This window comes from Sphaerodactylus townsendi, linkage group LG12, assembly GCF_021028975.2.
Source record: "Sphaerodactylus townsendi isolate TG3544 linkage group LG12, MPM_Stown_v2.3, whole genome shotgun sequence".
In the NCBI taxonomy this organism is placed as follows: domain Eukaryota; kingdom Metazoa; phylum Chordata; class Lepidosauria; order Squamata; family Sphaerodactylidae; genus Sphaerodactylus; species Sphaerodactylus townsendi.
This window is the reverse complement of record NC_059436.1, coordinates 34,889,050-34,913,672: the sequence shown is the minus strand read 5'-3', so window position 1 is coordinate 34,913,672 and position 24,623 is coordinate 34,889,050. Positions and strand designations below refer to the sequence as shown.

At 45.5% G+C, this 24,623-nt stretch overlaps 1 protein-coding gene across 4 annotated transcripts in view; it reads left to right on the top strand.

The window, feature by feature from the left end:
- Positions 1–24,623, top strand: part of TRAF2 (TNF receptor associated factor 2) — a 30,477-nt gene that overhangs the window by 2,080 nt on the left and 3,774 nt on the right. For 3 of the 4 annotated variants that reach the window (XM_048512490.1, XM_048512491.1, XM_048512489.1), the window contains exons 2-10: positions 5,643–5,863; positions 7,326–7,404; positions 8,983–9,081; positions 13,671–13,832; positions 18,199–18,273; positions 19,889–19,963; positions 20,995–21,354; positions 22,846–23,023; positions 24,284–24,432. In XM_048512490.1, coding sequence (XP_048368447.1) covers positions 5,676–5,863; positions 7,326–7,404; positions 8,983–9,081; positions 13,671–13,832; positions 18,199–18,273; positions 19,889–19,963; positions 20,995–21,354; positions 22,846–23,023; positions 24,284–24,432 — 1,365 coding nt within the window. In that variant the 5' untranslated portion in view covers positions 5,643–5,675. The remainder of the gene's footprint in view (positions 1–5,642; positions 5,864–7,325; positions 7,405–8,982; positions 9,082–13,670; positions 13,833–18,198; positions 18,274–19,888; positions 19,964–20,994; positions 21,355–22,845; positions 23,024–24,283; positions 24,433–24,623) is intronic. The other variant, XM_048512492.1, reaches the window with a different exon arrangement.

Sequence of the window (24,623 nt, the reverse complement as noted above, 5' to 3'; positions counted from 1 at the left end):
CTGTTGCAGTGGTTCTTGAGGATGTTGGCTGCTGCAGATGTCCTGGCTCTAAAGATACTATGGGTTTGAATCTTGGAGTGTGAGTTCTCTCACACAGCTTTATGGCCTCTGCCTTCACTTGTGCCTAGAGCGGGAAAAATCTTGTACACTAGGTTATGCAGGCACCTAAAAATCTGATTTTGCCATTATTTTCCTTCACATGAGCATATAAAGCTGCCTTGCATGAAGTCAGTATTGTTTCTGGCTGGCAATGGCTTAGCACCGTCTTTCCTAACCTCCTTCTATTTGACATCCTTTAGCTGGCATAACATATTTCAAAGAGGTAGCAGTGATCAGTTATGATGTCATGGGAAGGGGAAAGGCCTTGTGGGATCTTGCTCTGGGCAAGAAATCCCTTCCAAGGAGCCCCACACAGCCCCTCCTACCTACCTGCAGCCCTAGAGTGGGCAAGGACTTTAAATTATTGCCACCACTCTGATTCTAGGGCTTGACTCGGAGGGTCCAAAGCACCCTTCTTGCCACCCCCAGGCAACTGCCTCTTCTGTTAGGGCAAGGCCTGATGTATGGCTATCAACAAACTTTGTGCAAAGCGCCTTGAGGGGAAACTGGTTTCTTGGGTGCAAAACACAAATGTTTGGGGCCTTGAGCAAATCAACTTCTGTCGTGGAAAATCTACCATTAACTACTGTCTGGTCCTGACTCAGCGTTAGCAATATCCAGTTTTTATTTCCATCAAGGAAATCAATTTCTTCCTGCTGTTATTATCCTCTTCAATGCAAAAGTAATCCCACAGCTGCTATATGGAATACTGGTGTGGATACATGCATATAGCAGTGCAGTTGAATTTCCTCAAGCCCACTTCCTCTGACAAATTACAGAATGCCCAGATGTGTCAATTACTATACAATCTGTGCAGAAATTAGACAACCCCTTGTCAAAACTAGAGCCTGGACAATTACTATCATAAATATTGGCTGAATATGTTCTTCAATTCCCAACTGATGAATCTTCTCTCATCATTGTTGGAAGATAGTTACTTACCCAACTGTATAGAAAAATTCTTCATATGATTAGATCCACTGGAATTGACTTCGACCTTTTGCTTCAGGCTGATCAATTGAGTATACCAAGGACAACTGTGCAAAGAATTTGCGACCGTGAAATTGCAACATTATTTTCACACCACCCGAGAGTTTGTTTTCCCCAATTCTTAGGCATTCAATTTAAATACAATTCAGAATTATCTTATCTTTCTGATCTAGCATCACCCACACACAGATGCACCTTCACAATGGCCAGGCTGAACTCCTTCCCGTCATTCATCCTTTCTGGGATATTCCTCCATGTGCCATACTCCATGCAGCTTTTTGCATGCGAGGGAGAAATGCCAGATTCTATCTCCCACATAACATCCACTTTAACTGAGACTTTTAGCATTTTAACCTATAAATCTTTCTGACTATATGTATATTTTTATTCTATTCCAATACTGTGCTACCAATATTGTGGCATAGTAAACTAAGAGAACACTTATAAACACAGGGCAGATGAATACAAGGGACATCCAAACTTGCAGAGAAAAGCTAGAACCCTACCACAGTTTCAATTCCTGATCCTCATCAGGTCAGACTCAAATTTTCTACCACCCCCTTGGAATAGAGGGATTGGCTCCCTCCAAAAGCCAATCCTTGCAGCCCAACTTCAGGAAATGATCCTTCTCCCTCCTAGTCTTATATGTTCTTTGCCTCCTCATCAGTGAGTGGTTCCTGCTTTCCTCTCCATTCCCCCTCAGTGCAATCCTGAGGCTTGGAGGGTGCCTGCAAAATGTAGGCCTGCAGGAAAATTTGCAGTGGGCCTTTGGGTGAGGCAAAGGCTGCCTTGAGAGAGATAAGCCTCTTTTCCCTCAGGCCTCGCTTCATAGCAAATGCGGAAGGCATTAAAAGAGGATAAGACAAATTCATGGAGAAGTTAATTAACGGCTTTTGGCTTTGATGGCTAAATGGAACTTTTGTGTTCCGATTCTGCAATTTGCTTGGGCCAACTACAGGAGGTGACTTGGGCTTCTCTGCCTTGTAGGCTTTTGTGTGCATTTGATTGACCCTGTTGAAAGCTGGATGTGGGACTAGGTGGTCCTTTTTTGGAATTCAGTAGAGCCTTTATGTTCTTATACAGGAGATGCCACTTCCCTGACTAAGTTTCTGTTTTTAGAAGACGATTTATACCTCACTTTTTTCTGCCTTAAGGTGTCTCAAAATGGCTTATAATCACAATCCCTTTCTTTTCCCACAACAGGCAGCTTATGATGTCTGTGGGACTAAGAGTTCTGAAAGGAGTCTGACTAGTCCAAAGTCACCTAGCAGGCTTCATGCAGAGGAATGGGGAATCAAACCCCATTTACCGGATTAGAGTCTGCTCTAAACTCCTACAGATTCTAATAACTGGATTCTGATGCTGGGGAGTTGGAAGTGAATCTTATGGGTTCAGATGGATTCCTTGTTTGTGGCATACTTATAGTGCAGGGAAGATAAGAGTAGTTCATGTTTTGGACTTCTGCTGAGTAGCTCTGAACAGGTTAGTGAGGCGTGGGATGCTCTGGTGTGAACCTCTATGGCCTAGAAGTTTGCTTTTCAAAAAATAAAAAGTGAAATTTTCATGAGACTAAATTTTACACTTAACTGGGACAGTGTGAAAGCTACAACATTTGGAGGACATTTTTGTCTCTCTTTGCTTGCATACTTTTTCTGCAGCTTATGGCCATTGCCTAGGTTGCCGTCTTCCAGTTGAGAAATAGCTGAAGATTTTGGGGGAAGAGCCAAGCGAAGGTGGCCTATGGGGATGGGAAGGACCTTATCAGGGCAAAATTCCATAAAGTTCACCATCCAAACCAACCATCTTCTCCAGAGGAACCGATCTTGGTCGTCTGGAGATCAATTTTAATAGTGGAAGATCTCCAGGTATCACCTAAAGGTTGGCAGTCCTACCATTGCCGGTGTTTTATTCCCAACCGTTTGGTGGTGACTTAAAAAAAAATACAGCCCTCCTTTTCAGGAAAAAACCATTGTGGTTATTACAGTCTTTGCCAATAGAATAACACCAATCTCCCATCACTTCAGCGGATATATTTGGTGTGATCCTGAGTATATCGCCATATGCTGTTATTCGACACACTGTACATGCACTGTACACTGCATTGTAGATTCTAGACACTGTATATGCTGCAAGAGGGTCATGCAAGCATAAACAGGAGATCTTTGAATTAGATGGGCTTTACTAAATTACAGAAGAAAAAAGGGAGAAGGTGAAGAGGGAACTTTGACAGTCTGTTTGGCAGCCTTTCCTGTCAGAATGTGGCACATGTGCAGCATGTTTTCTGAGGATGAAGTGCCAGCAGTTTGTGGAACAGGAGATGAAGGGCGGGGCTAGACCTCGGTTGCCTGGTCCTGTGTTGTGAGTCATGTTAGACTACGGAGTATTGGAGGAAGACTTGTTGCCAGGTTTTCAACCAAACCCTGTTTAGCTTGTAAGAGCTGATGCAATCCTAGTCAGGAGGAAGATCCAGTGCATGTTATAATGCATGATGTAGTACTATAAAATTGTGTTGGAGGCCAACCTGATCCGGGAAGGAGAAGGGTGGCATACAAATAAAACATTACTTATTTACATGTCTTTCACTGGGGCCTGGGAAACTGCTTCAGCTCTAAAGGCCATAGCAGAACACAAGCTCCTAATTAGGTTCTCCCTAATTTGCATTGTTTTAAATACCATCTGCCAGAGAGGAGAGGTAAGGCATGAACAAGATTCCCAAAAGACTTGTGCTCTATGGAGCATCAAAGAGCGATATAGAAATGGATTGGTAAAATTAAGGGTGTTAAATGACTTGTAGATTGGCTCAGTTGTGTAAGGAAGCCATTGCTGTGTGCCTGGGCTGACGGAATGTGGAAGTAGACGGGGAGACTAAAATGGTTTAGGAGCAAGGCTGTGCTTAGAATGGACCATCAAAAAAGCAAATATATGGGTTCTAGATCAGATCAAAACTGAACTCTCCCTAGAAGCTAAAATTGCTAAGCTGAGGCTATACCATGTTTACCAAAAAATAAGACAGGGCCTTATTTTTGCTCCAAAAGATTAATTACTCTAATTTTTGCTCCAAAAGATGCATTAGGGCTTATTTTTAGGGGATGTCTTATTTTTTCCCCATGATTTTGCACCCCCATGTGACCAGATCAGCTGCGCTGGGGAATCTGTAACTAGGGCTTAGTTTTGGAGTAGGGCTTATATTTCAAGCATCCTCCAAAAATCCCAAAAAATCATGCTAGGTCTTATTTTCAGGGAAACAGGGTAGTACTTTAGTCACACCATGAGAAGACAAGACTCACTGGAAAAGACAATAATGCTAGGATAATTTGCAAGCAATGGGAAAAGAGGAAGATCTGCCACGGCATGATTTGACTCAAAAAGGAATCCATGGTCTTCTGTTTGCAAGACCTGGACAAGGTGGTTAATGATAGGATGCTTTGGAAGTCATTAATTCATAGGGTTGCCATAAGCCATAAGCGATTTGATGATACATATTCACATGTAGGTAAACCAGACTGAGCATCCACCACAGGACCCCCTCAGCTCATTCCTGACCAGCAATGCCGATGATGGGATTTGACTTACCTCTTTCTGCCCCTTTCACTTCTGCCAATGGGCAGCAGAACGAGAGGATGCAACTGGTGAGCTGACACCAGTTGCTGTTGCAGCCGAAGTGTTTAAGCTGAGTAGTTAGTTTCTACCACATGTGCATGTACAGAGATTATAGAGAGTGTGCAGAAGCAGTGGAAGGCTTGATTAAAAAAATAAACTGTCATGTCCTCATGTTAAACTTTTGAGATTCCAGTTGCTCCTGTAACTTGTGACTTTCCAGCTGTGTTCTTGAGAGATCCTCAAAGGGGCCTGTAATGGCAAACAAATTTTCCTGAAAGGCAGCTTGGCTACTTTTGTCACCACTTTGAGAAACCTCCCTTGTTGCACTGGATTCAAGTGGGGTCGGGGGGTCTAGGAAACATTCTCTGTTTGGCAAAGAAGCCTGGCTAGTGCCTCAGGTGAGCTCTGTATGTGCACTGAAGAACATACCTTTGCAGAATCCTCTGCAGAGCTTCTTAGTAGACATTTATTATGATAGAGGCTGTGTGTGCGCACATGCATGTGCACGCGTGCATAGAATACCACTCAGTATGATTCTTGTTTGAACGACCATATTGAACTAATTTAGAGTGGTGGTTAAATGACCAAGCTGTGAATCAGCTCAGATGCTGGGTCATCATAGGTGAGCTGCTATGTATCTCTTCTCTTCATTGCCATCGCCGTTCTAGATTATGGAGATCATAGTACCAGCCATCCTTTAAAAAATGGCCACAAGAAAAAGCTTTGGGAGGTGGTGTCCACCACTGAGCCTTTTGGAACAGACATGATGACCACTGCAGAATGCAAGTCAACATCTTGAGCTTTTTGTAATCCTGCTTCCCAAAATGCACCACCAGGTGTAGGTGCAACTCTGCCAGGTCACAGGTGCATTAAGGTGTGCATAAATGCCTATCATTGTAGGAAAAAAAACCCTTCCTTGAGTGAATCTTAAAGTGTTTTTTTCTTTCTTCCAGTGTCTTGAAGCCCACGTTGATGCTCTGGTTCACATGGCAGCAGCAAACCTGACTCCCCCCAGCTCTCTGGAAGTAAATAAGCCAGGGTTTCCAAAGGAGATCCTTGGAACTGAGTTGGAGGGGAAGTACCTGTGTACGGAGTGTAAGAATATTTTAAGGCGGCCATTCCAAGCCCAGTGCGGACACCGGTACTGTTCCTCTTGCCTGAAAAAAATCATAAGGTAATTGTTGCTTTGCTTTGGATGAGATTAAGGCTGAGTTAACGCACACGTGCATACTTATGGTGGCTGAGGAAGTAAAGTTGTTCTGAACTATTTGCTTTAGATTGCAGCTGGCTGCTCATTAGACTGACCTTTATGGAAAGGCTGTTTGCAAACTGAAAGTTAGCATGATAGGGAGAAGGCTCATCTAGAATCCTTCTCCATGACATTGCCAGTTTTTAAAAAATATACAGTGATGTTTTCTATGTATAACTGTTAAACCATGTTCTCTCCCCTTCCGTGGGCATTTGCTATCTAAATTGGTATGGTCCAGAAACAGACTCCCTACCCTTTTGTTTGTGAGCTAGGCTGAAGTTCCAAATTCTCTACTTGTTGGCTTGATCTTTGAAAGAATGGGAGAGACCTTGTGTGGTTAGAATATCAGACTGAAGCCTGGAAGACTCTGGCTTACTTCAGGTCCCTACTCAGCCATAAAACTCCCTAGATTATCCTTGTGCCAGCTGCTATCTCTTGGCCTAAGGTCTTCTATAGAGCTATATGGAGGATCAAATGTGAGGATGAAATGGAAAGGAGAGCCACTTCTAAAACAGGTAAACTAGCCAGATAAAAATGTATAGTAAAAGCTTTGTTAACTAGCACCTGGTTAACTAGTATGCACACCCGAGTTAGCTGAGGTCCACCTGCCCAGCACTGCTGTTCTCATGCTGCTGCCAGGGTGGCTGCATTTATGTGAATGATTTGGGCAGGGAGTGCACGCGAGAACAGCAGTGTCAAGTGGGTGGCATTGGAGAAGCTGCAGATCCCATCCATGGCCACTGCCCACAAAACTGCTGCCTTCTTGTTGCCAGCTAAAAGCTTTGTTACCTAGCATCCTTTGTTCCCCTTGAATGATAATCAACAAAGCTTTTATTTTAACAGAAGCTGCCTATCAGTGTGTGTGTGTGTTTTTTCTTTTGTATTTTTGGCAGTAAGCCCCAGCAGCATTGGAAATATGCTTCTGGTGGAGGAGATTGACAGGACTGTGTTTGGATGAGGTGCAGGCAGCTACAACAAGTGTGCAAAGAAATGGCTAGCTTTCCTACCTATGTGTATGTGTATTGGTCATCCTGTGGATTGCTGATGACCTGGAAGGACAGAAGCAGTCCTCTTTAATGCAGGGAGAGAGAATTGGTCTCCCACAAACAGTTTCGGCTTGCCAAAGGTGAACTGTTAAGTCTTCAAGCACAGTAACTCCAGCAGCTGTTCCAACGGCTGTTTTGAATGAAGGCTTTATATTTTGTTCTGCGTGGTAGCCACAACATATGTTTCTGAACCTCTGCCAGAAGCTTATTCTGGACCCTCAGGGCTATGATAGCAAAGCCTGCCAGAGTCCATTGTGGACTTTTCTCCACTTTTGGATTTTGACGTTCATCCTGACATGCTGTAGGGTTTATTACTTCTGACCACTTTGCTTTCTCTGTAGCTCTGGGCCCCAGAAGTGTTCAGCCTGCATTCAAGAAGGAATATATGAAGAAGGCATTTCTATCTTGGAAACTAGTTCGGTAAGAAAGTAAACGTGAAGACCCTGGAAAAGTTTCCCCATTTTTTCAATGGTTCTGTAATAATGGAACTGATGATGGAGCACTTTTCCATAGAAGAAGAAGAGTTTGGATTTATATCTCCCCTGTAAGGAGACTGAAAGGGGCTTATAATTTCCTTCCCCCCACCCAACAACAAATACTCTATGAGGTGGGTGGGGCTGAGAGAGCTCCAAAGAACTGTGACTAGCCCAAGGCCACCCAGCTGGCATGTGTTGGAGTGCACAAGCGAATCTGGTTCACCAGATAAGCCTTCACAGCTCAAGTGGAAGAGTGGGGCATCAAACCTGGTTCTCCAGGTTAGAGTGCAACTGCTCTTAACCAGTACATCACGCTGGTGTTGAAGCACATATAATGAGTTATTATGGTAATATTTACAACAATTCAGCTATGTAATCTGGTACCATTCAGCAAATGGACACTTGCTTACCAACATGTTCATTGTATTGTCGAAGGCTTTCACGGCCAGAATCACTAGGGTGCTGTGTGGTTTCCTCACCTTTTGACCTCACAGTATATATACTCCACTTGCTTTCCATTCCTACCATCAGATCCTCTGAAGATGCCAGCCACAGATGCAGGCGAAACGTCAGGAGAGAATGCTGCTAGAACACGGCCATACAGCCTGGAAACCACACAGCACCTTAACATGTTCATTGTTTTGAACTGAATCTTCATAGACCATATACTTTGGTCTTACACTGACAGTTAGTACAGCACAGGAGCTAAGAGAAGGGACTGTGATACAGGAAACTTCTGGTTCTGCTTCTTCTTCTACTGCATACTCATTTGGTCCCCTTGCATAAGCCCCTCACTCTCATCCCCCGACCCACAGTATTGGAATAATAGACCTGTACTTTCATATAGGATGGTTATAATATGATTGAAGTGCTTTGAATGCTGAAAATGCTACATAAATGCTAAATGTTAACACAAACGTACCATGATCAGAGACTGCTGGCTACTGGGATTTGCCTGACTTGCGGGCCTCTGCTCCTTGTCAGCTGTTCCTCTGATCTTGTTCCTCTAAAGTTCAAGACCTGGGGGAGTGGACGAGGTTGTGTCAGTTTCTGAACCTGGGACATGAGGGATGGAGATGGTTTGGGGAGAGATGTAAATGTTCAGAGAATGGATTATTGCAGTGGTGCAGCTAAAAAAGGGGTTTGGCTGATTATTGTCTTGTAACCCTGGTCAAGGAGGGAATGGAAACAGTCTCTCTTCAAGCCTGCGGGCTAGAGTGTATCGGCCAGTGAACTTTGACTCCATAAAAGCTTGCAAAGCAAGCCTACTCACTGGTTTGAGCAACATTGCTGTCCTCCCTGCATCAGACCGGCTTAGTTCCTTTTGGTTCTCTCCTCCCCCAACTTGACAGTGTTACACTGAAATGTGTGGAATGTCTGGTAGGAGGGGGGTAGTGTTGAGAAATAGTCCTCTCCCCTCCCATCGGATTTCTGGAATGCATTCCTCTTAAAATGGTGCTTAAAAATGGTGCTTAAAATTAATTTTCTCTCTAAGTATAATTTTTCTTTGTTCCTCTTTGAGGCGTTCCCAGATAATGCAGCCCGACGGGAGGTGGAGAGTCTTCCGGCCGTCTGCATCAACGAGGGCTGTATGTGGAAAGGGACAATTAAAGAATACGAGGTAAAGTTCAGAACAAGACTTGGTTGGTGCTTTGTATCAAGGTTCCAGGAATTGGGTTCAGAGTATTGGGAAGGATTCAACCCCTGTCTGTCTGAGTGCTAGAGCCATTTGGCCAGGATTGTGCTTTAGCTGAAATTGGGCATAAGCATATTAAACCCACAATGCAGAGGATGAGCACAAAAATCAAGTTTTGTAAGAATCTCTGCTGTGAGGTGGCTTTTTTTTGAAAAGGTGAAGTTTGTAGCCCACATTTCTGCTGTAATCTCTAAAGCCCCCTACCAGAGATAAGAGAAATCGTGCAGAAATCGTCACATATTCAATTCTTACAATCCGTTCAGATCTCCTGATATAGTTCTTGCTACAAAATTTGGGTCATCTGTAGCTCAATGTTCATGTGATCCTTTATTTAACTTGCTGTCCTAATTGTAACTGCACATTGTTTTTAACTGCACATTGTTTTGTTGAATGAAGGGGCATCTTGTATAAAGGATTCTAGAGTTTCCACTATTTTTGCCTTTTACATGGAGGAGTGTGGTCTTGTGCAACTCTGTTGGAAGAATGACTGTTTATAGCAAACATTACACATATTTTGTACGGTTTCCACCTTTTGTGGTGTGCTTGCCAGCATCCTGTCTCTATCACCTAGTTAGTTTCTATTCTTTGGATTGTTGCCTTTTATACATTGAGCTGGCTCTCCCTTTGGCTGTGTCATGGCTCAGCACATGCTTTGCACATTTGATTGATAGTCTCTGAGAACTTGAGAGAGTTGCTTCCAGTCAGAGTGAATGGTGTGGTACTTTCCTTTGGGGGGAGGCTGGAGTTCAAGCTAAAGGTGGTGTAATGGTATATTTGCATGTGTCTGTTCAGTCATTTATTTAAAATAGGGGGGTTGACTTTTATGCAGAAAGGTGTGTGCCTGCAAAGATAACAAAGCACCTGTAAGGTTTTTGGGTTCGGTAGCCTTGGTCTGAATATCTTTATTCCTGCCGTTCTGCCAGCACCTGTGGCTGGCACCTTCAGAAATTTTCTCTGTAATTGTCTTGCAGTGGTGAGTGTGGAATGTCCATGGTGTTAACTGTCAATTGTTCAGAAAGAGGAGGAGGTGATTTTTGAGGAGACTTTTGAAGTTTTCCTCACAACAAATATTTAACAAGTTGTGAAAGCTTTCAAGAATATAACAAAACATTCTTTCCCCCACCTCACCCTGCTGTGCTTCTTAGTCACATGCATAACTTTATGTGTTTAAAAAACATACTCACTTTCCCCCTACCCCCATATTTTGTATATGAATGGGGAAGATGAGTGAGTGAGGTTAGCACATTGGATGAAAATTTGTGTTCAGATCCCCACTTGGGCCTAAAACTGAGTCCCTGGCCCAATATGTCCCATTACGATGAGGATCAAATGGAAGAAAGAGGAACCATGTTCAGGGCTCTGAGTTCCTTGGTGGAAAAGTGGATAACCATGTGGTAAGAGGATGGATAATTACATGTGCCTGCCCTTATTACATCTAGTTTCTGCCTCAGTGATAGAACCTATTCTTTGCATGTAGGAGTGTTCAGGGTCACTCCTGGCCTTCCACTGCAGGAAGAGTGAAGACCTTGACAAGCTGTAAGTTCTGTTCTTAGTGGGGTTGACAGGCCCTTTCACAGACATTCCCATCTCATAGCTGAGAAACCTCATGGCTCCGTCCCTGAGAGTGATCAGTTGAGACAGTCAGTGGGCTCCTCTGGTGTGGCTCGCAGTGCCAGTGCCCCCACCTTTCTCTGCTGGGAGGAATTGGGACTAGGAGGGAAAGCTTGGGGTTCCTGTGGTCAGGCTGTTGTCAGAGGACAAAATGCTGTGTTTTCTGGACCTTGACCTGTGGACCCTGTGTGTGCTGTCTTCGGTTCATCTCCAGCTCAGCTGCCTCGTGTTTAGCCGACAGCACATTGCATAACTGGGCGCCAGCACTTCCACTTGGAAAGTCCCTGGCGGAGCTGTTCTCAGCCTGGGCCTCCTGGAAAGTCCCTAAAAGTTTGCTCGTTATTCACTTCAAGAGAGCAGAGAGCACTTCTCCGTGGCCTCCGCGCTGTCAGTGAGAGGCCGGGCTTGTTCTCCTTTCATGTAACCTGATATTGGTGAGAGGTGGAGGGAAACAGCCTCTTTTGAGAGGCTAGTTTGGCTGCTTCCGTGGGCTCAAGTTTTGCTTTCTGTTTAAAGAAAAGCAAGATTGGCAAGAGCCGAACAGTGCTGAGACCAGGCTTCATTTTTTTAAATATCAAAAGTCTCCTTTGTCACCTTAGGAACCACTGAATAGATCTTTACATTTGATTATGGGATTGTTGAGAATGGCCACTTCGAGGGTTTTCCTGCTGAGCTCTTGGTTGCCATTTGAATGTGGAACTCATTACCATTTTCCAGGCTGCCTAACATTCAAAATATGTCCTCTGCTGTGGTTGACTGGAACATTTCTTACCCGTGGAGGCTGTTGAAAGCTTAAAAATGAAGACGAAGAAGAAGAGTTGGATTTATATCCCTCCTTTCTCTCCTGTAGGAGACTCAAAGGGGCTTACAAACTCCTTTCCCTTCCCCCCTCACAACAAACACCCTGTAAGGTAGGTGGGGCTGAGAGAGCTCCGAAGAACTGTGACTAGCCCAAGGTCACCTAGCTGGCATGTGTGGGAGTGCACAGGTGAATCTGAATTCCCCAGATAAGCCTCCACAGTTCAAGTGACAGAGCGGGGAATCAAACCCGGTTCCTCCAGATTAGAGTACACCTGCTCTTAACCACTACGCCACTGCTGCTTCCTGAGTGAATGTTCCCTGACTGAAAAATGAGTGAATAGAACAGAGTCATATCTCACAGGCCATACTGGACATCCAGGAAATGGGTCTCTGGTACTGGCTGGATCCTTGCACCTTCTTCCCCTCCTTTACCAGCCTAGCAAAAGCAGAATAATACTTTTTGAGCTAGGAGGAAGAACAGTAAGAGAGGGCTGTCGCTCAGTGGTAGAACACCTGCTTTGGTTGCAGGAATTCCCATGTTCAGTCCTTTACATTTCCAGGGAGAGATGCATGGCTGTAATGGGGTTGGATCTTAGGTGGTACCAAGTATTTCTCTGGCTGGAGAGCTGCTCACTCACAGTAGACAAGACTAAGGGCGTAATTGGATGTTATCTTTCAAACTAGCTGGATCTGGGTTCCCCTGAACTGACTTGCATTCTCCATAGTCAGGCAGGACCGTGAAGAACTAATTTTTCAAACACTGCAGGGGCTCAGTTTGGATTGGGACCCCTGCATGGGAGAGCTTACTCCAGCACCGTTTGCCTGACCTGAAATGGCCTGGGGCAGCGGGTTGCACAGGCACCAGACCCAACTTGTTAAAAAGGAAGAGTAACATCTTGTTTGAGCCCGAGCTAGGTAGATTGGTTGTGTGACTTCGTGTGATTGAAATCCTGTCCTCTTTGCTTCTCTAAGGAGGAAGTTAGTTTAGCTGTCCCATACCGCAGATGGTGGCTATTTGTTTGCATGAGGTGTACTGTTGTACTTTGGTTGCCTTAGTAAGATACAAAGCCAAGTCAGCCTTAGTTTTGGGGCGTCACCAAGTAGCACTCCTGCATTCTTATACTGGTATAGACAGATAAAATCAGCAGTGTGGGAGGTTAGTTTTGGCAGGTTTCAAAACAGATCTAGAACATGTAGGTGGGAGCTGGAAAGCCCCAGTCAGTGAAGTCTCTTCTTTCCTCCATCCCCTTTGCTAGTCCCCACGCTTTCCTGCAAGCAAAATTAGAACGTCACTTTCCTCAGTGGGAATGGCACGTCACAAACCAGCAGACTTGTTCTTTTACAGGAGAAGGGTTGCAGCTCGACTGTAGGCCTAGGCGTCAGTCCTTGGTGACTTCAGTGAAAGGATCTCAGTTGTTAGTATTCCGATTTTGTAGAAGGCGGTCATAAGTTAAACCAGTTGCCCATCTTCTTGAAGGACTCTGTGGGGGAGGGGACCCCGTAGCTGCGGCACCTCGAGCTTGCCAGTGGTTAGCCAGGTCTGTGGTGCTTTCCATCTTCTCCGTCTTGCTGCTTCAGCCAGGATTCTGGAGGTTCTCTTCTCTCCTCTTCCTCCCCTTCAAATAAGGCCTAGTTTGCACATATGGAGGATTGTGGGTTTAGGACAGCACCACTTTAGACCATAGGACTGAACTGGTCCCTATTGTTAAAGGCTGGCACTGAAAGTGAAAGGACAAAGTTGAAACTTCCACCCGGCTCTGCTAGTGGATGGAGTTCCTATGGAGATCACAAAGCTTGGAAGCGATGCAGTGAATTCTACTGGGTCCTGCATGTATGAATCAAGCCTCAGGTGTAGAGGATGAAGCAGCCCACATAACTGTTAATTCCCCCCTCCCCAGTATCCTGTGCAGGCCTACACTATCGTCTGTAGCATCCCGGCAGCTTGCGTAGGAACCTCATTTACCCTGGATGTCAGAAAGTGGCACTGCCTGTGGGCACCGCTTCCTTGTTGCAGAGAGCCAGTCGAACAGCAGCTTGTGCGCCTGATGTCAATCGTTTCTTTTGTCTGGCTGTACTGAAGTGTGCTGCTCATTTTACCACAGAGCTGTCATGAAGGGAGCTGCCCGTTCATGCTGGTCACCTGCCCGGCATGTAAGGGCATGGTCAGGCTGAATGGAAAGGAGCGTCATTCCGAACGGGAGTGCCCCGAGAGAAGCCTCAACTGTAAATACTGCAAAGTCCTTTTCTACTTCCCCAATATTAAGGTATGCATGAGAGCTGCTTTATAACTCCCTCCCCTGCAAGCCCAGTGTTCAGGTGATACTGCTCAGACCTAACCCTCTGGATCAGGGGTCTGCAACCTGCGTCTCTCCAGATGCTCATGGACTACAAATCCCACCAGCCCCTGCCAGCATGGTCAATTGGCCATGCTGGCAGGGGCTGATGGGATTTGTAGCCCATGAACATCTGGAGAGACGCAGGTTGCAGACGTCTGCTCTGGATGCTTTGATGGGGCTGTGGGAACGTGTCTTGCTTGGGGTGTTATGAACAGAGTTTGTGGGAGAGAGAACTGCTGGTGCAAAGTTAGTGTTGAAAGAGGAGCGGGGAGGTCCAAATGGCCACTGAGCTGTGAAGCTCACCAGGCGATCTTGAGCTGGTTGAGCTATCTCATCCTTACTTCTGCTTTGGAATTGCTGTAAGGATAAAAAGGAGGATGGGAGAGCAACACACACTACTGACCTGAGCTCCACAGGAAAATGTGATGGAGTCGAATTCAGCTTACGAGTGCCACAAGCTCTGCAGTGTATTTGTGATCGTTCAGCAGTGGCCTCTTTCACACACTGAAGAGGTGATTGCTTGTCACCACGGGTCCAGATGTTTTGGCATGGCTTAACAGTCGGCTTTCATGTGTGGTTTCTGCTGGCCCTTGTTTTCTTTGAGGCCTTTGGCCTGCAAGCAAAGATGTGTTGTCTCTCCTCCTAGCATTTTCTATGCCCCAGTCACTGCTATGAAGTCACCTCAGAGAGTGTGTGCTTGTACAATGCTAGCACAGAGTCCTGGTTTGTTCCATAGTGTTGACATCTCAGTGACACAGTGGGGCATGATGCATTTGTGGTGGGAAGGCATGGGCATTGTGTCTGCACACTGACACTCCGCTGTGGGACCATTAACCCATGCAGCATGGAACTGGTGGACAGCTTTGATCCTGCCGCTGTCTAAGGGAAGTGCATTTTACTTTTTCCCCTAGGTGTGAATGGGGGCAATACTTACCCTTGGAGACTCTGTTAGTCTGGGATCACTCTTTCCTTCAGTTGTATTCTCAGGTACACTCAGCCAGTGTATGCATAGACCCATGCTGTGTTCTTTGACTTGGCCTTGCTAGGTTGTGATGAAATATTAGAAGACTGGTACCACAGCATGGGAGCCCAGATTTCTTTTTATTTTTGTCCCATTCCCAAAGTTGAATTTACTTCTATTGTCTTCTGACATTCTGTAAATCAGGGATGGCTAGCAAGAAAAAGTACAGACATGGATAATGGCTGGTTCTGCCTTCCAGAGCGGAATTGCCAGATGGGTTCATACAGGGAGAAGTGGTCCTTCAGGTATGTAGGACCCAGGTGGTGAAGGACTTTCAAGGTCAGCACCAGCACCAGGAATTAGATCCAGAAGAACTTGGCAACCAAGGAAAAGATTACAAAATGGGATTAATAGTCTCCCAGTGGCTGGCCTCTAATGGCAGAGAGTGCTCCATTTTGTACCAGCTGAAGTTTCAAAGTTGTTTTCAAGGCTCTGTTACACTAATAACTGACAGAAATGTAGAATGGAATCCAGCAGGCAGTGAATTTTTCCTTGCTTTGATTATGTTCAGGATCTTGAATGCTAAAGCTAATTTATTCCATCCAGTCTAAACACAGTATTTTCTGGAAAGGTTATGACTGTCTCACTAGTTTATGCTACTTTCCAGGCTGCATCTGTTGCCCTACAGTAGTATATTTCAGTAATTTTAATCTGAAGCTTCTCTGCCTACTGAATTTCCAATGTGTCAGGAAGCTGCCTGAAAGGGAATAAGGGTGAAATTAATATGAGATACAAAGAGATGTCCCAATTAGCAGTATCAGTGGCCAGGCACGAAAATGTCAAACATTTCTTCCCACTTTGCATTTTTTATTTGAGGAGAACTCCTGTGTAACTTGAAAGCTTGCATCCCTTTGGTGTACAACTGCTGCATGTGTCCTGAAGCTTGGATTTGTATCAATTAATTGTTTACTAAGTCCTGTAGTAATAGAAATCATATTAATGTGTGTCTTGTCTGTTGCTTCCAACATATGGCGACCCTATAAATTAATGACCTCCAAAATGTCCTGTCATAGACATTCTTGTTCAGGTCTTGCAAACTGAAGGCTGTAGCTTCCTTTACTGAGTCTGTCCATCTCATTTTCCTCTTTTTCTACTGCCTTTCACTTTTCCTAGTGCTATTTTCCAGTAAGTCTTGTCTTCTCGTGATGTGACCAAAGATGATACTCTCAGTTCAGTCATTTTACATTCTAGGGAGAATATGGCCTTGATTTAATTTAGAATCCACTTATTTGCCTTTTTGCCGCTGCATGGATTCTGTAAAACTCTCCTCAATAACACATTTCAAATGAAATTACGTAAATCCAGACACTAAGAACTGTTTATAATACCAGTAAATCCGCAACATCTATAAATATCAGTACAAGCACTTATATTTATTGATGCTATGCATATATTATTGACAAGAGTTCTTCGTATCTGTGTAGTATGTAGTATGTTTCAAGAATCTAGTATATTACATGAACATTATTTTTCTGAAATTCTTACAATGCCCTTGTGAGGTAGACCACGGATTATTCTTGTCCTTCAGGTACTGGGGTGGAGGACAAACTGCAGTGAGACCAACAGAATTCTGTGGCTCCTAAGTTGCATTTGCATGCAAGTCCTTTTCTGAACTAGTGACTTACATTTCCCTTACGCATTTCTCCCTTACTGTGATAGGAAGCTTTTCTAGACTTTTCTGATGGTTGGAATGGTGGTGGTAGGGAGGCAGGTGGTGGACTTTGGATAATCCTTTACAAATGGACAGAGGGAAAGACTTTTCAGGATTTGGAAGTTGTCCAGAACGAGATACAGAAGAACCTACTTTTGAAATGGCAGCTTGTGGAGTAGATCTGTGGAATATGTGACCCAGCCAAGCCAAATATAGTCATCCCAGGGTGGGGGCAGTGAACCTGTCGGCTTTTGAGTATCAAGCAGGGTACTGTGTGTGATAGGATTGCAGGTTCTGCAGGCATGATTTTGAGGTTAGCTGCTTTCCCCTCTTCTCAAATGAAATACCTCTGAATTGTATTGTCAAAGGCTTTCACAGCCAGATTCCACTGATTGTTGTGGGCTTTCCAGGCTGTGTGACCGTGGTCTGGTAAGAACATAAGAACTAGCCTGCTGGATCAGACCAGAGTCCATCTAGTCCAGCACTCTGCTACTCGCAGTGGCCCACCAGGTGCCTTTGGGAGCTCACGCGCAGGATGTGAAAGCAATGGCCCGCTGCTGCTCCTGAGCACCTGGTCTGCCAAGGCATTTGCAATCTCAGATCATTACATGGTAGATCTTTTTTCTAACATTTTGCCTGCATCTGTGACTGGCATCTCCAGAGGTGTATCACAGAGAGAAGTGTGTTACTGTGAGAAGGGAATGTTGAGTGGGGTATATATTTTCCATGTCCCAGGGTGGGGAACCAGTCAATAAGTGTTTGGGTGGAACTTGCTATTCAAAGGTGTGGTTGACAGCATTGTATTATGGTTGGGGTTTTCTGTCCATTTACATTTGCATTCTCTGCAGTAACAACACTGTTAGTGAATGCAAATCATGTGTCTGGGTGGAGTTCATAGTCTATGGACCTAGCATGCCCTTGGCCTTCGATTCTGGTGTTTTAAAGTACTAGTAGCCAAGTTTTGTTAATTCTCAGACTCTCTTCCTTGTTGTTGAAAGTGTCTTGGTGTTTGTGGATTTCAGTAGTGGGCTATTGGTTCATGGACAATAAATTCCACCCAGACACATGATTTGCATTCACTAATACAGTTGCTACTGCAGAGAATGTTAAATGGACTGAAAACCCCACCTGCAACACAATGCAGTCAAACAGACCTTTCCATAGCAAGTTCCAGTGTCAAATGAATCCCCATGAATGAATTTTGAGGCTGACTTCCAAAAATAAAACCCTGGTAAAATTATACTCACAAAGGAATGAGAATTGCCCTGTCACATTTTTGTCTCTGCTGCATTGAGGAGGAAGCAAACTGGGTGTGAGTGTGAAGGGTCATCTCCTGTTGCTTGTCTTCTGCTTGTTGAATTATATTGCCTGTATAAATGGAGGCTCTGCTTAGAACTCGCGAGCTATGCTGAATCAGACGGAAGGCCCATCTAGCCCAGTATCTGGCTTGCTCCGACTAATGCCTTCCGGAAGCCCACGAGCGGGACAGGAAGGCAACAGCCTCTTCCTTGCTGTTGCTCATTCAGCACCTGGTGTTCAGAAGAATCTTGTGCTTGTGTATCCATTCTACTAGCTTGCATGACTCTCTGTTAAATACTTTGTATTTTCCATCCTCTCTAAAGGCCCATGACGAAGTGTGCCCGAAATTTCCTCTCACCTGTGATGGTTGTGGGAAGAAGAAGATCCCGAGAGAAAAGGTGAGTGGTAGGTAGCATTTTCATCCCTTGCATATTGGGGGCTGTACTAGCCCCAGTAACCCAGACCAGTCTAATTGTTTCAGAGCTTGGAAGCTAAGGAGGTTTGCTACTTGGACGGGAGACCACTAGGGAACACTGAGGTAGCTATTCAGAGGAAGGCAATGGCAAGCCATCTGTTCTCACCACTTGTCTTGAAGACCTCCTGAAGTGGGAACCCCCATAAGCTAGTTCTGGCCTCTGCTTCCTCCTGCACATGTTTCATAAGTGTAGCTGACATTGTGTAGTGGCCCACGGGTGCAATGGGAGCCAGAAATCATGGGTTCAGATTTCACCTCCACGGTGAATTCACCAGATAACTTTAGGGAAGCCACATCTGTGTACATCAGTCTCCCTGTATATCTCTTGAATATGAGAATGATCATGTGGATACACCTTACAGGGTTGTTGTAGGGATTTCTGTGACCAGTGTTTGTGGAGGTCTTTGCAGGGTGCTGCACACAGGCTTGATATTTCTTGTTAGATCAGTAGCGACAGTAGACAGTGTAGCATAAATTCCCTGCTTCTGTGGTGTTGCTTTTCTGCTAGTTATTAGCTCTGCGCTTTTTATAGCAAGCAGCGTAAATGGGTCATCTGCCCTCCATGGTAAAGATTTTCTCTTTGAAGATCTTGAGCTGTTGAGAGTGCCTTTTTAAAACAGTTGATACCCAAAAGACTAAACAGAGAGGTTCTGTGGTCTGTTTGATTTGGCATTGATATGACATTGGCAAAGAAGATCATTTTAGCTGCTGCATGTCTTGGGTCTCAAATTTGTCATAAATTCCCTACTCTTTGACATGTTATTAATATAGGTGTACGTGTGCATGTACACACACACACACACACACACAGAGTAAGAGTGTGCTAAATTAGGGGTGGACATTTGGTAAACCTGAACCAGGGGGAAAAAACCCTGAAAAATACCTTGTCACGCTGCAATAAAAGGGAGTCCAAAAATCAGATGTTGGAAAATGCTGAATTTTTTCTGCATTTTTCGGGCCATTCAGCCAACCACCTTACAATTAAAAGAAAACCGCTCTCCCTCCTTCCCTTGCTCTCTTCCCTTACCTGCAGCCTGGCCTGGTCCTGCATTGAACTGTGCACACTGCCTCCAAAGTGCACATGGACTTCAGAAGTGAGCCTGCAGGTCAGCACTGAGCTTGGCCTGGCTGGGTCCAGCTTTAATATGCGGCCTCCGCCTCCAAAGCCAGCGTTCAGCTCTGCACCTGCCTCTGAAGCCCACGTGGGTCTTGAAGGCATGAGTATTTTTCGGGTTTAATAACCCTACAATTTTCAGAAAAAGCTGGTATGCAGCACCAGCTTTTTTAGGGTTCTTGAACATTTCTGAGGCTAATAAACCCATAAATTACTGAATTTATTTTGCCCATTCCTAGGCTAGATGAGCTTATGCAAGCTGCGCTCTCTCTGCCTCAACCCTGTGTCTCCATTAAGTGAGAAATAATTCTTGCCTACCTTGCAGGTCGTTGTGAGGGTGAAACATGCACACGGACTTTAGCGCTCAAAAAGTATTGTATAGATGTATATTGTATTATTTTGCTACCTCTTCGTTTCTTTGCAGTTTCAAGATCACATCAAAACTTGTAGCAAATGCAAAGCTCCTTGCAGATTCCAGTTTGTTGGCTGCACCGAGTTGGTAAGCGCCTGGCTTGTCTAGCTATATGTGAACGGGGTGTGTGTGTGTGTCACTGGGCCAGGGCTGCATACCTTGAAAGGGCGGGGGCACAGAAGGAGGGGTTGAACACCTCTCCAAGAGGATTGAAGACTGGAAGAGGTGCCCTGTAGAGGTGCCAGGCAAAAAAAATACTGTGCCAGGCCAAAAGCCCATCCTAACCCACTGGACACCCAGAGGACCTCTATGAGAGAAAGAGAGGACCTCAGCAGAGCATAGTGGTGATAGCCATCACCTGTCTTACTTGCCCTCAGTGCTTAATACTTGGAGATAGACTTCCTCTGAACATAGGAGGGTGACCGAAATGGTAAAAGGTCTGGAATTCATGCCCTATGGGGAGAGACTTAGGGAGCTGGGTACGTTTAGTTTGGTGAAGAGAAGGTTTGGTGAAGAGAAGGTTAAGAGGTGACATGATAGCCATGTTAAGGTATTTGAAGGGATGTCGTGTTGGTGAGGGAGCAAGCTTGTTTTCTGCGGCTTCAGAGACTAGGACCAAGAGTAATGGATTCAAGGTGAAGCAAAAGAGATTCCACCTAAACATCAGGAAAAACTTCCTGACAGTAAAGGCTGTTCGACAGTGGAATGCACTAACTCGGAGTGTGGTGGAATCTACTCCTTTGGAGGTTTTTAAACAGAGGTTGGATGGCCATCTGGCAGGAACGCTTTGATTGCATGTTCCTGCAGTGCAGGGGGTTGGACTTGACGGCCCTTGGGGTCTCTTCAAACTCTATGATTTTATAAAGGCTTCACTTATTAGACTAATTTTTCTCTGCTCCATAATGCTTGCCCTCTGTTGGCTGTCGCCTAAACTGCCTTCCCCCATGTCCTTATTTTTAAACATTAATTCATAAGGAAGATGATCAGCACCCCCTTAACACCTTGTTCCTTTACCTGTTGTTACTGTGTGTTGCTCAGTTCAATGAAGCCGAGCTCTCTGCCATCTCTTAGTCTTTCTGCGAGAGGCCTGACGTGGTTTTTGTTTCTGTTTTGTGCAGATGGAAAACGAGAAGCTTCCTGATCATGAGAGCAAGTACATGGGGGAGCATCTCTACATGCTGCTGAGTTTTGTGCTGAGTCTTGGGACGGAGTCCAGCAAGTTGCACTCCCTGCCGGGCCTCCCCACAGCTGAGGGCAGTTCTACTCTGTTGGGGGGCAACCCGCTCGTCTCCGAGTCAGAGATTTCCAGCTCTTTAGAACTGTTAGGGAAATGCGAATCTCTGGAAAGGAAGACCGTCACCTTTGAGAATATCGTCTGTGTGCTGAACCGAGAGGTGGAAAGGGTGTCTCTCACAGCAGAAGCTTATGGCCAGCAGCATCAGCTGGACCAGGAGAAGATAGAGGCACTCAGCACCAAGGTCAGAATTTGGTTTCCTGATGTTTTGCTGCATATTGCCTCTGTGCCCAATGGCTGTTTTTGCTTAGGGCAGGGGTCTGCAGCCTGTGGCCACGCTGGCAGGGGCTGATGGGATTTGTAGTCCATTGGTCACGCTGGCAGGGGCTGATGGGATTAGTCCATTGGCCATGCTGGCAGGGGCTGATGGGATTTGTAGTCCATGAAAATCTGGAGAGCCGCAGGTTGCAGACCCCTGGCTTAGGGCGATTGCAAACCCACTGCACATTCCAGACCAGTGGTGGCGAACCCATGGCACTCCAGGGGCTGATGGGAATTATAGTCCAGGAACATCTGGAGTGCCATAGGTTTGCCACCACTGGTCTAGACTGTATATAGAACACAGAAATGCGCTCAGTCAAGACAGAAATGGAAGCTAGAAGTTGGGGATGAAACATTGGTGGGGATGAACTATAAATAGGAATGCTCCTGTGCAGCAAGAACCTGTAGAACACACCGCGATGTTTTGGATGACACACCAGTGTTATTGTTCTCCTTGTTTGAGTTTTAAGTAATTCTTGCAATGCTTGATGTTTCTTTACATGATACAAAGCGCCAAACATGATTAGACTTAATTTAAAAAAAATAAATGAATATGTAAAAAATTGTTCCCCTTTTGTTCAAGGGGAGAGTTTCAGGCCAGTCGAGTCAAGTTAGGCATTTTCTGAATTTGACACGTTGTGACATCATCTGCAGGATTCAGTAGTCTGAGCATCTCTATCACTGCTGCAGAATATGGAACATGCATCTCAGATGTTCAGGATTCATGGGTGCAATTGTAGGCACAGGAACATCTCTACTTTCTGGAGAAACCTTCCTGCCAGAGATGAGGGAGAGGGGAGGGAGGGAGGGGGAGGGGGAGAAAAAAGCAAGTTTGTAGTCATGAAAGTGGAGAGGGTGTAGGTAGTGCCTGCTGAAATTACTGGAGCCTTTGTAGTTGCTGAATAAACTGTCCTGAAATTTAGACAGAAGGGTGGCTTCAGTGCCTTGTTTGGGGACATCATCTTTCCTTGGGAATAGGGAACGCAGAATAAAGTATGCTTTGTTTTGTATTGCGTACACAGGGTGACTGAATAGATTGCAGTTGGGCTGGTTCACAAGGGTGGGTGTGAAGGAGGTAGCTGATAATGGACAGCGTGGTGTTACAAAGCATTGTCGAAGGCTTTCATGGCTGGATTCAACTGGTTGTTTTCCAGGCTGTGTGGCCGTGGTCTGGTGGATCTTGTTCCTAACGTTTCGCCTGCATCTGTGGCTGGCATCTTCAGAGGTAGATCACAGAGGGAAGTCTGTTACTGACTTCCCTCTTAATTCACCTCTGAAGATGCCAGCCACAGATGCAGGCAAAATGTTAGGAACAAGGTCTACCAGACCACGGCCACACAGCCCGGAAAACCCACCACAATCAGAATTACAAAGCTGATTCGAGTCTTGTGTGGGTTTTTCTTCCATGGCGCAGGTTCGGCAGCTAGAGAGGAGCATCGCCCTGAAGGACCTAGCCCTGGCCGAGATGGCCCGCACGATTCAGGAGATGGAAGCATCCTCCTACGATGGCATCTTCATTTGGAAGATCACTGACATTGCCAGGAAACGGCAGGAGGCAATCAATGGCCGCTCCCCAGCCATCTTTTCTCCAGGTTGTCAACAGAAACTTCCTCTCAGAATTCCTGGGGTGGGTGGAGAAACAGGGGTGTTTCTGCATACCACTCTATGAGATGCTGGCAATGATTTGGCTCTGCTGACTTGTCAAATACTGTTGTGGTTTAAAGGTTCAGGTCTAGGATGTCAGGGGAAGGGAGAGAGAGCTGGAGAGTATCCCCCTCTGGCTATTGGAAGCCTCTCCGAGGCTGCCGCATATTGGCTTCCTTTTAAGCACTAGCAGCTCAAAGGTTGGGATGGTTCCTGCCCGTGTATAATTGGAGCTGTTTGCCCTGGTTTTTTAAAGAAATCAAAACGTGGTGTTTTGTAAAACACCGACACCCAATGCTTCTGTTAGCTTTTTGCGTCGCTTGTTCTGCTTGTTTCTTACCCATAAGCGGCAGCATCGACATGCTCTTACGAAACACTACAAGCAGCTGGCCTCTCCCGTAATCACTGTGTCAGGGGGAAGGGGAACACTTGCTCCCCATTCCAGCCCCATTCCTAACTACCTGGGCACGTCTTTTCTGCTGTTCGAACAGACATGAAGCTTCCCTGAACTATGGCAGACCACTGGTCAGTATTGTCTATGTGGGCTGGCGGAAGGTCTGCAGGGTTTTTGATTTTTCACTTAACCCTCTGATTCCTTTAAAACTCGAGATCAGTTCTAGGACGTTCTGGATGCAAAGCGGAAGCTCTGCTGCTGAGCCTATAGCCTCCGTCCCTTTAGCTTTTGTGTACTTGGAGATAGAGGTCTTGCTTTTTTTGTTGTAGAAGGTCCCAGTTTCATCCCCTCTCTGGGTAAAGGTTTGTAGCTAGCAGGGATCGAGAAAGGACCTTTCCAGGCCTGCAGTCCTGGAGAGCATCTTCCGCACTGTCCTAAACTAGTGGGAGCAAAGGTCTGATCTCGCTTAAGGCAACTTGATAAGTGTATAAACTAGTCTGTACGTTAAGGTTTTAAAAGTACAGGAAGAGCCGCTTATGTAGTGGTTGAGCACTTGCTTTGCAGACCTGTCCAGTTAAAGAGTCTTGTGGGCAGCGGTTGGAAAAGACCTTCCTCTGCCTGTGCGCTTAGAGAGCTACTGCCAGTCAGAAAGTGAAACAGTGAGCTAGGTGGGCCTGTGGTTTTCATGAAGGAAGCCAGCAGAGATGGTGGTGACGGTACCTCTGAATGGGTCTCTCCTCTGCTTTGCCTCTGCTTTCTTGCTGCGCTCGGCTCGCCTTAATATCTTTTGGTCTGTCTTTTTCTTCTTTGCCAGCCTTCTACACAAACAAATACGGCTACAAAATGTGCCTGCGCATTTACCTCAACGGGGATGGCACTGGACGCGGCACCCACTTGTCCCTCTTCTTTGTGGTGATGAAAGGACCCAACGATGCCCTCTTGCGGTGGCCTTTCAACCAGAAGGTGAGTTTTGAGAGGGGGAGGAATGCAGCGTGCGTGCACCTGGAGCACTGTAATGAAGGGAGCGAGCTGGGAAGCCCCGGGTTCAAGTAATGTCTGGAAAATGTACTGGCCCGGTGATCTGGTGCAAATAAATTGCCTTTCAGTCCATTCCCCGTCCCAATATAAAGGACTAGAATCTTGCTTTGTCTTTT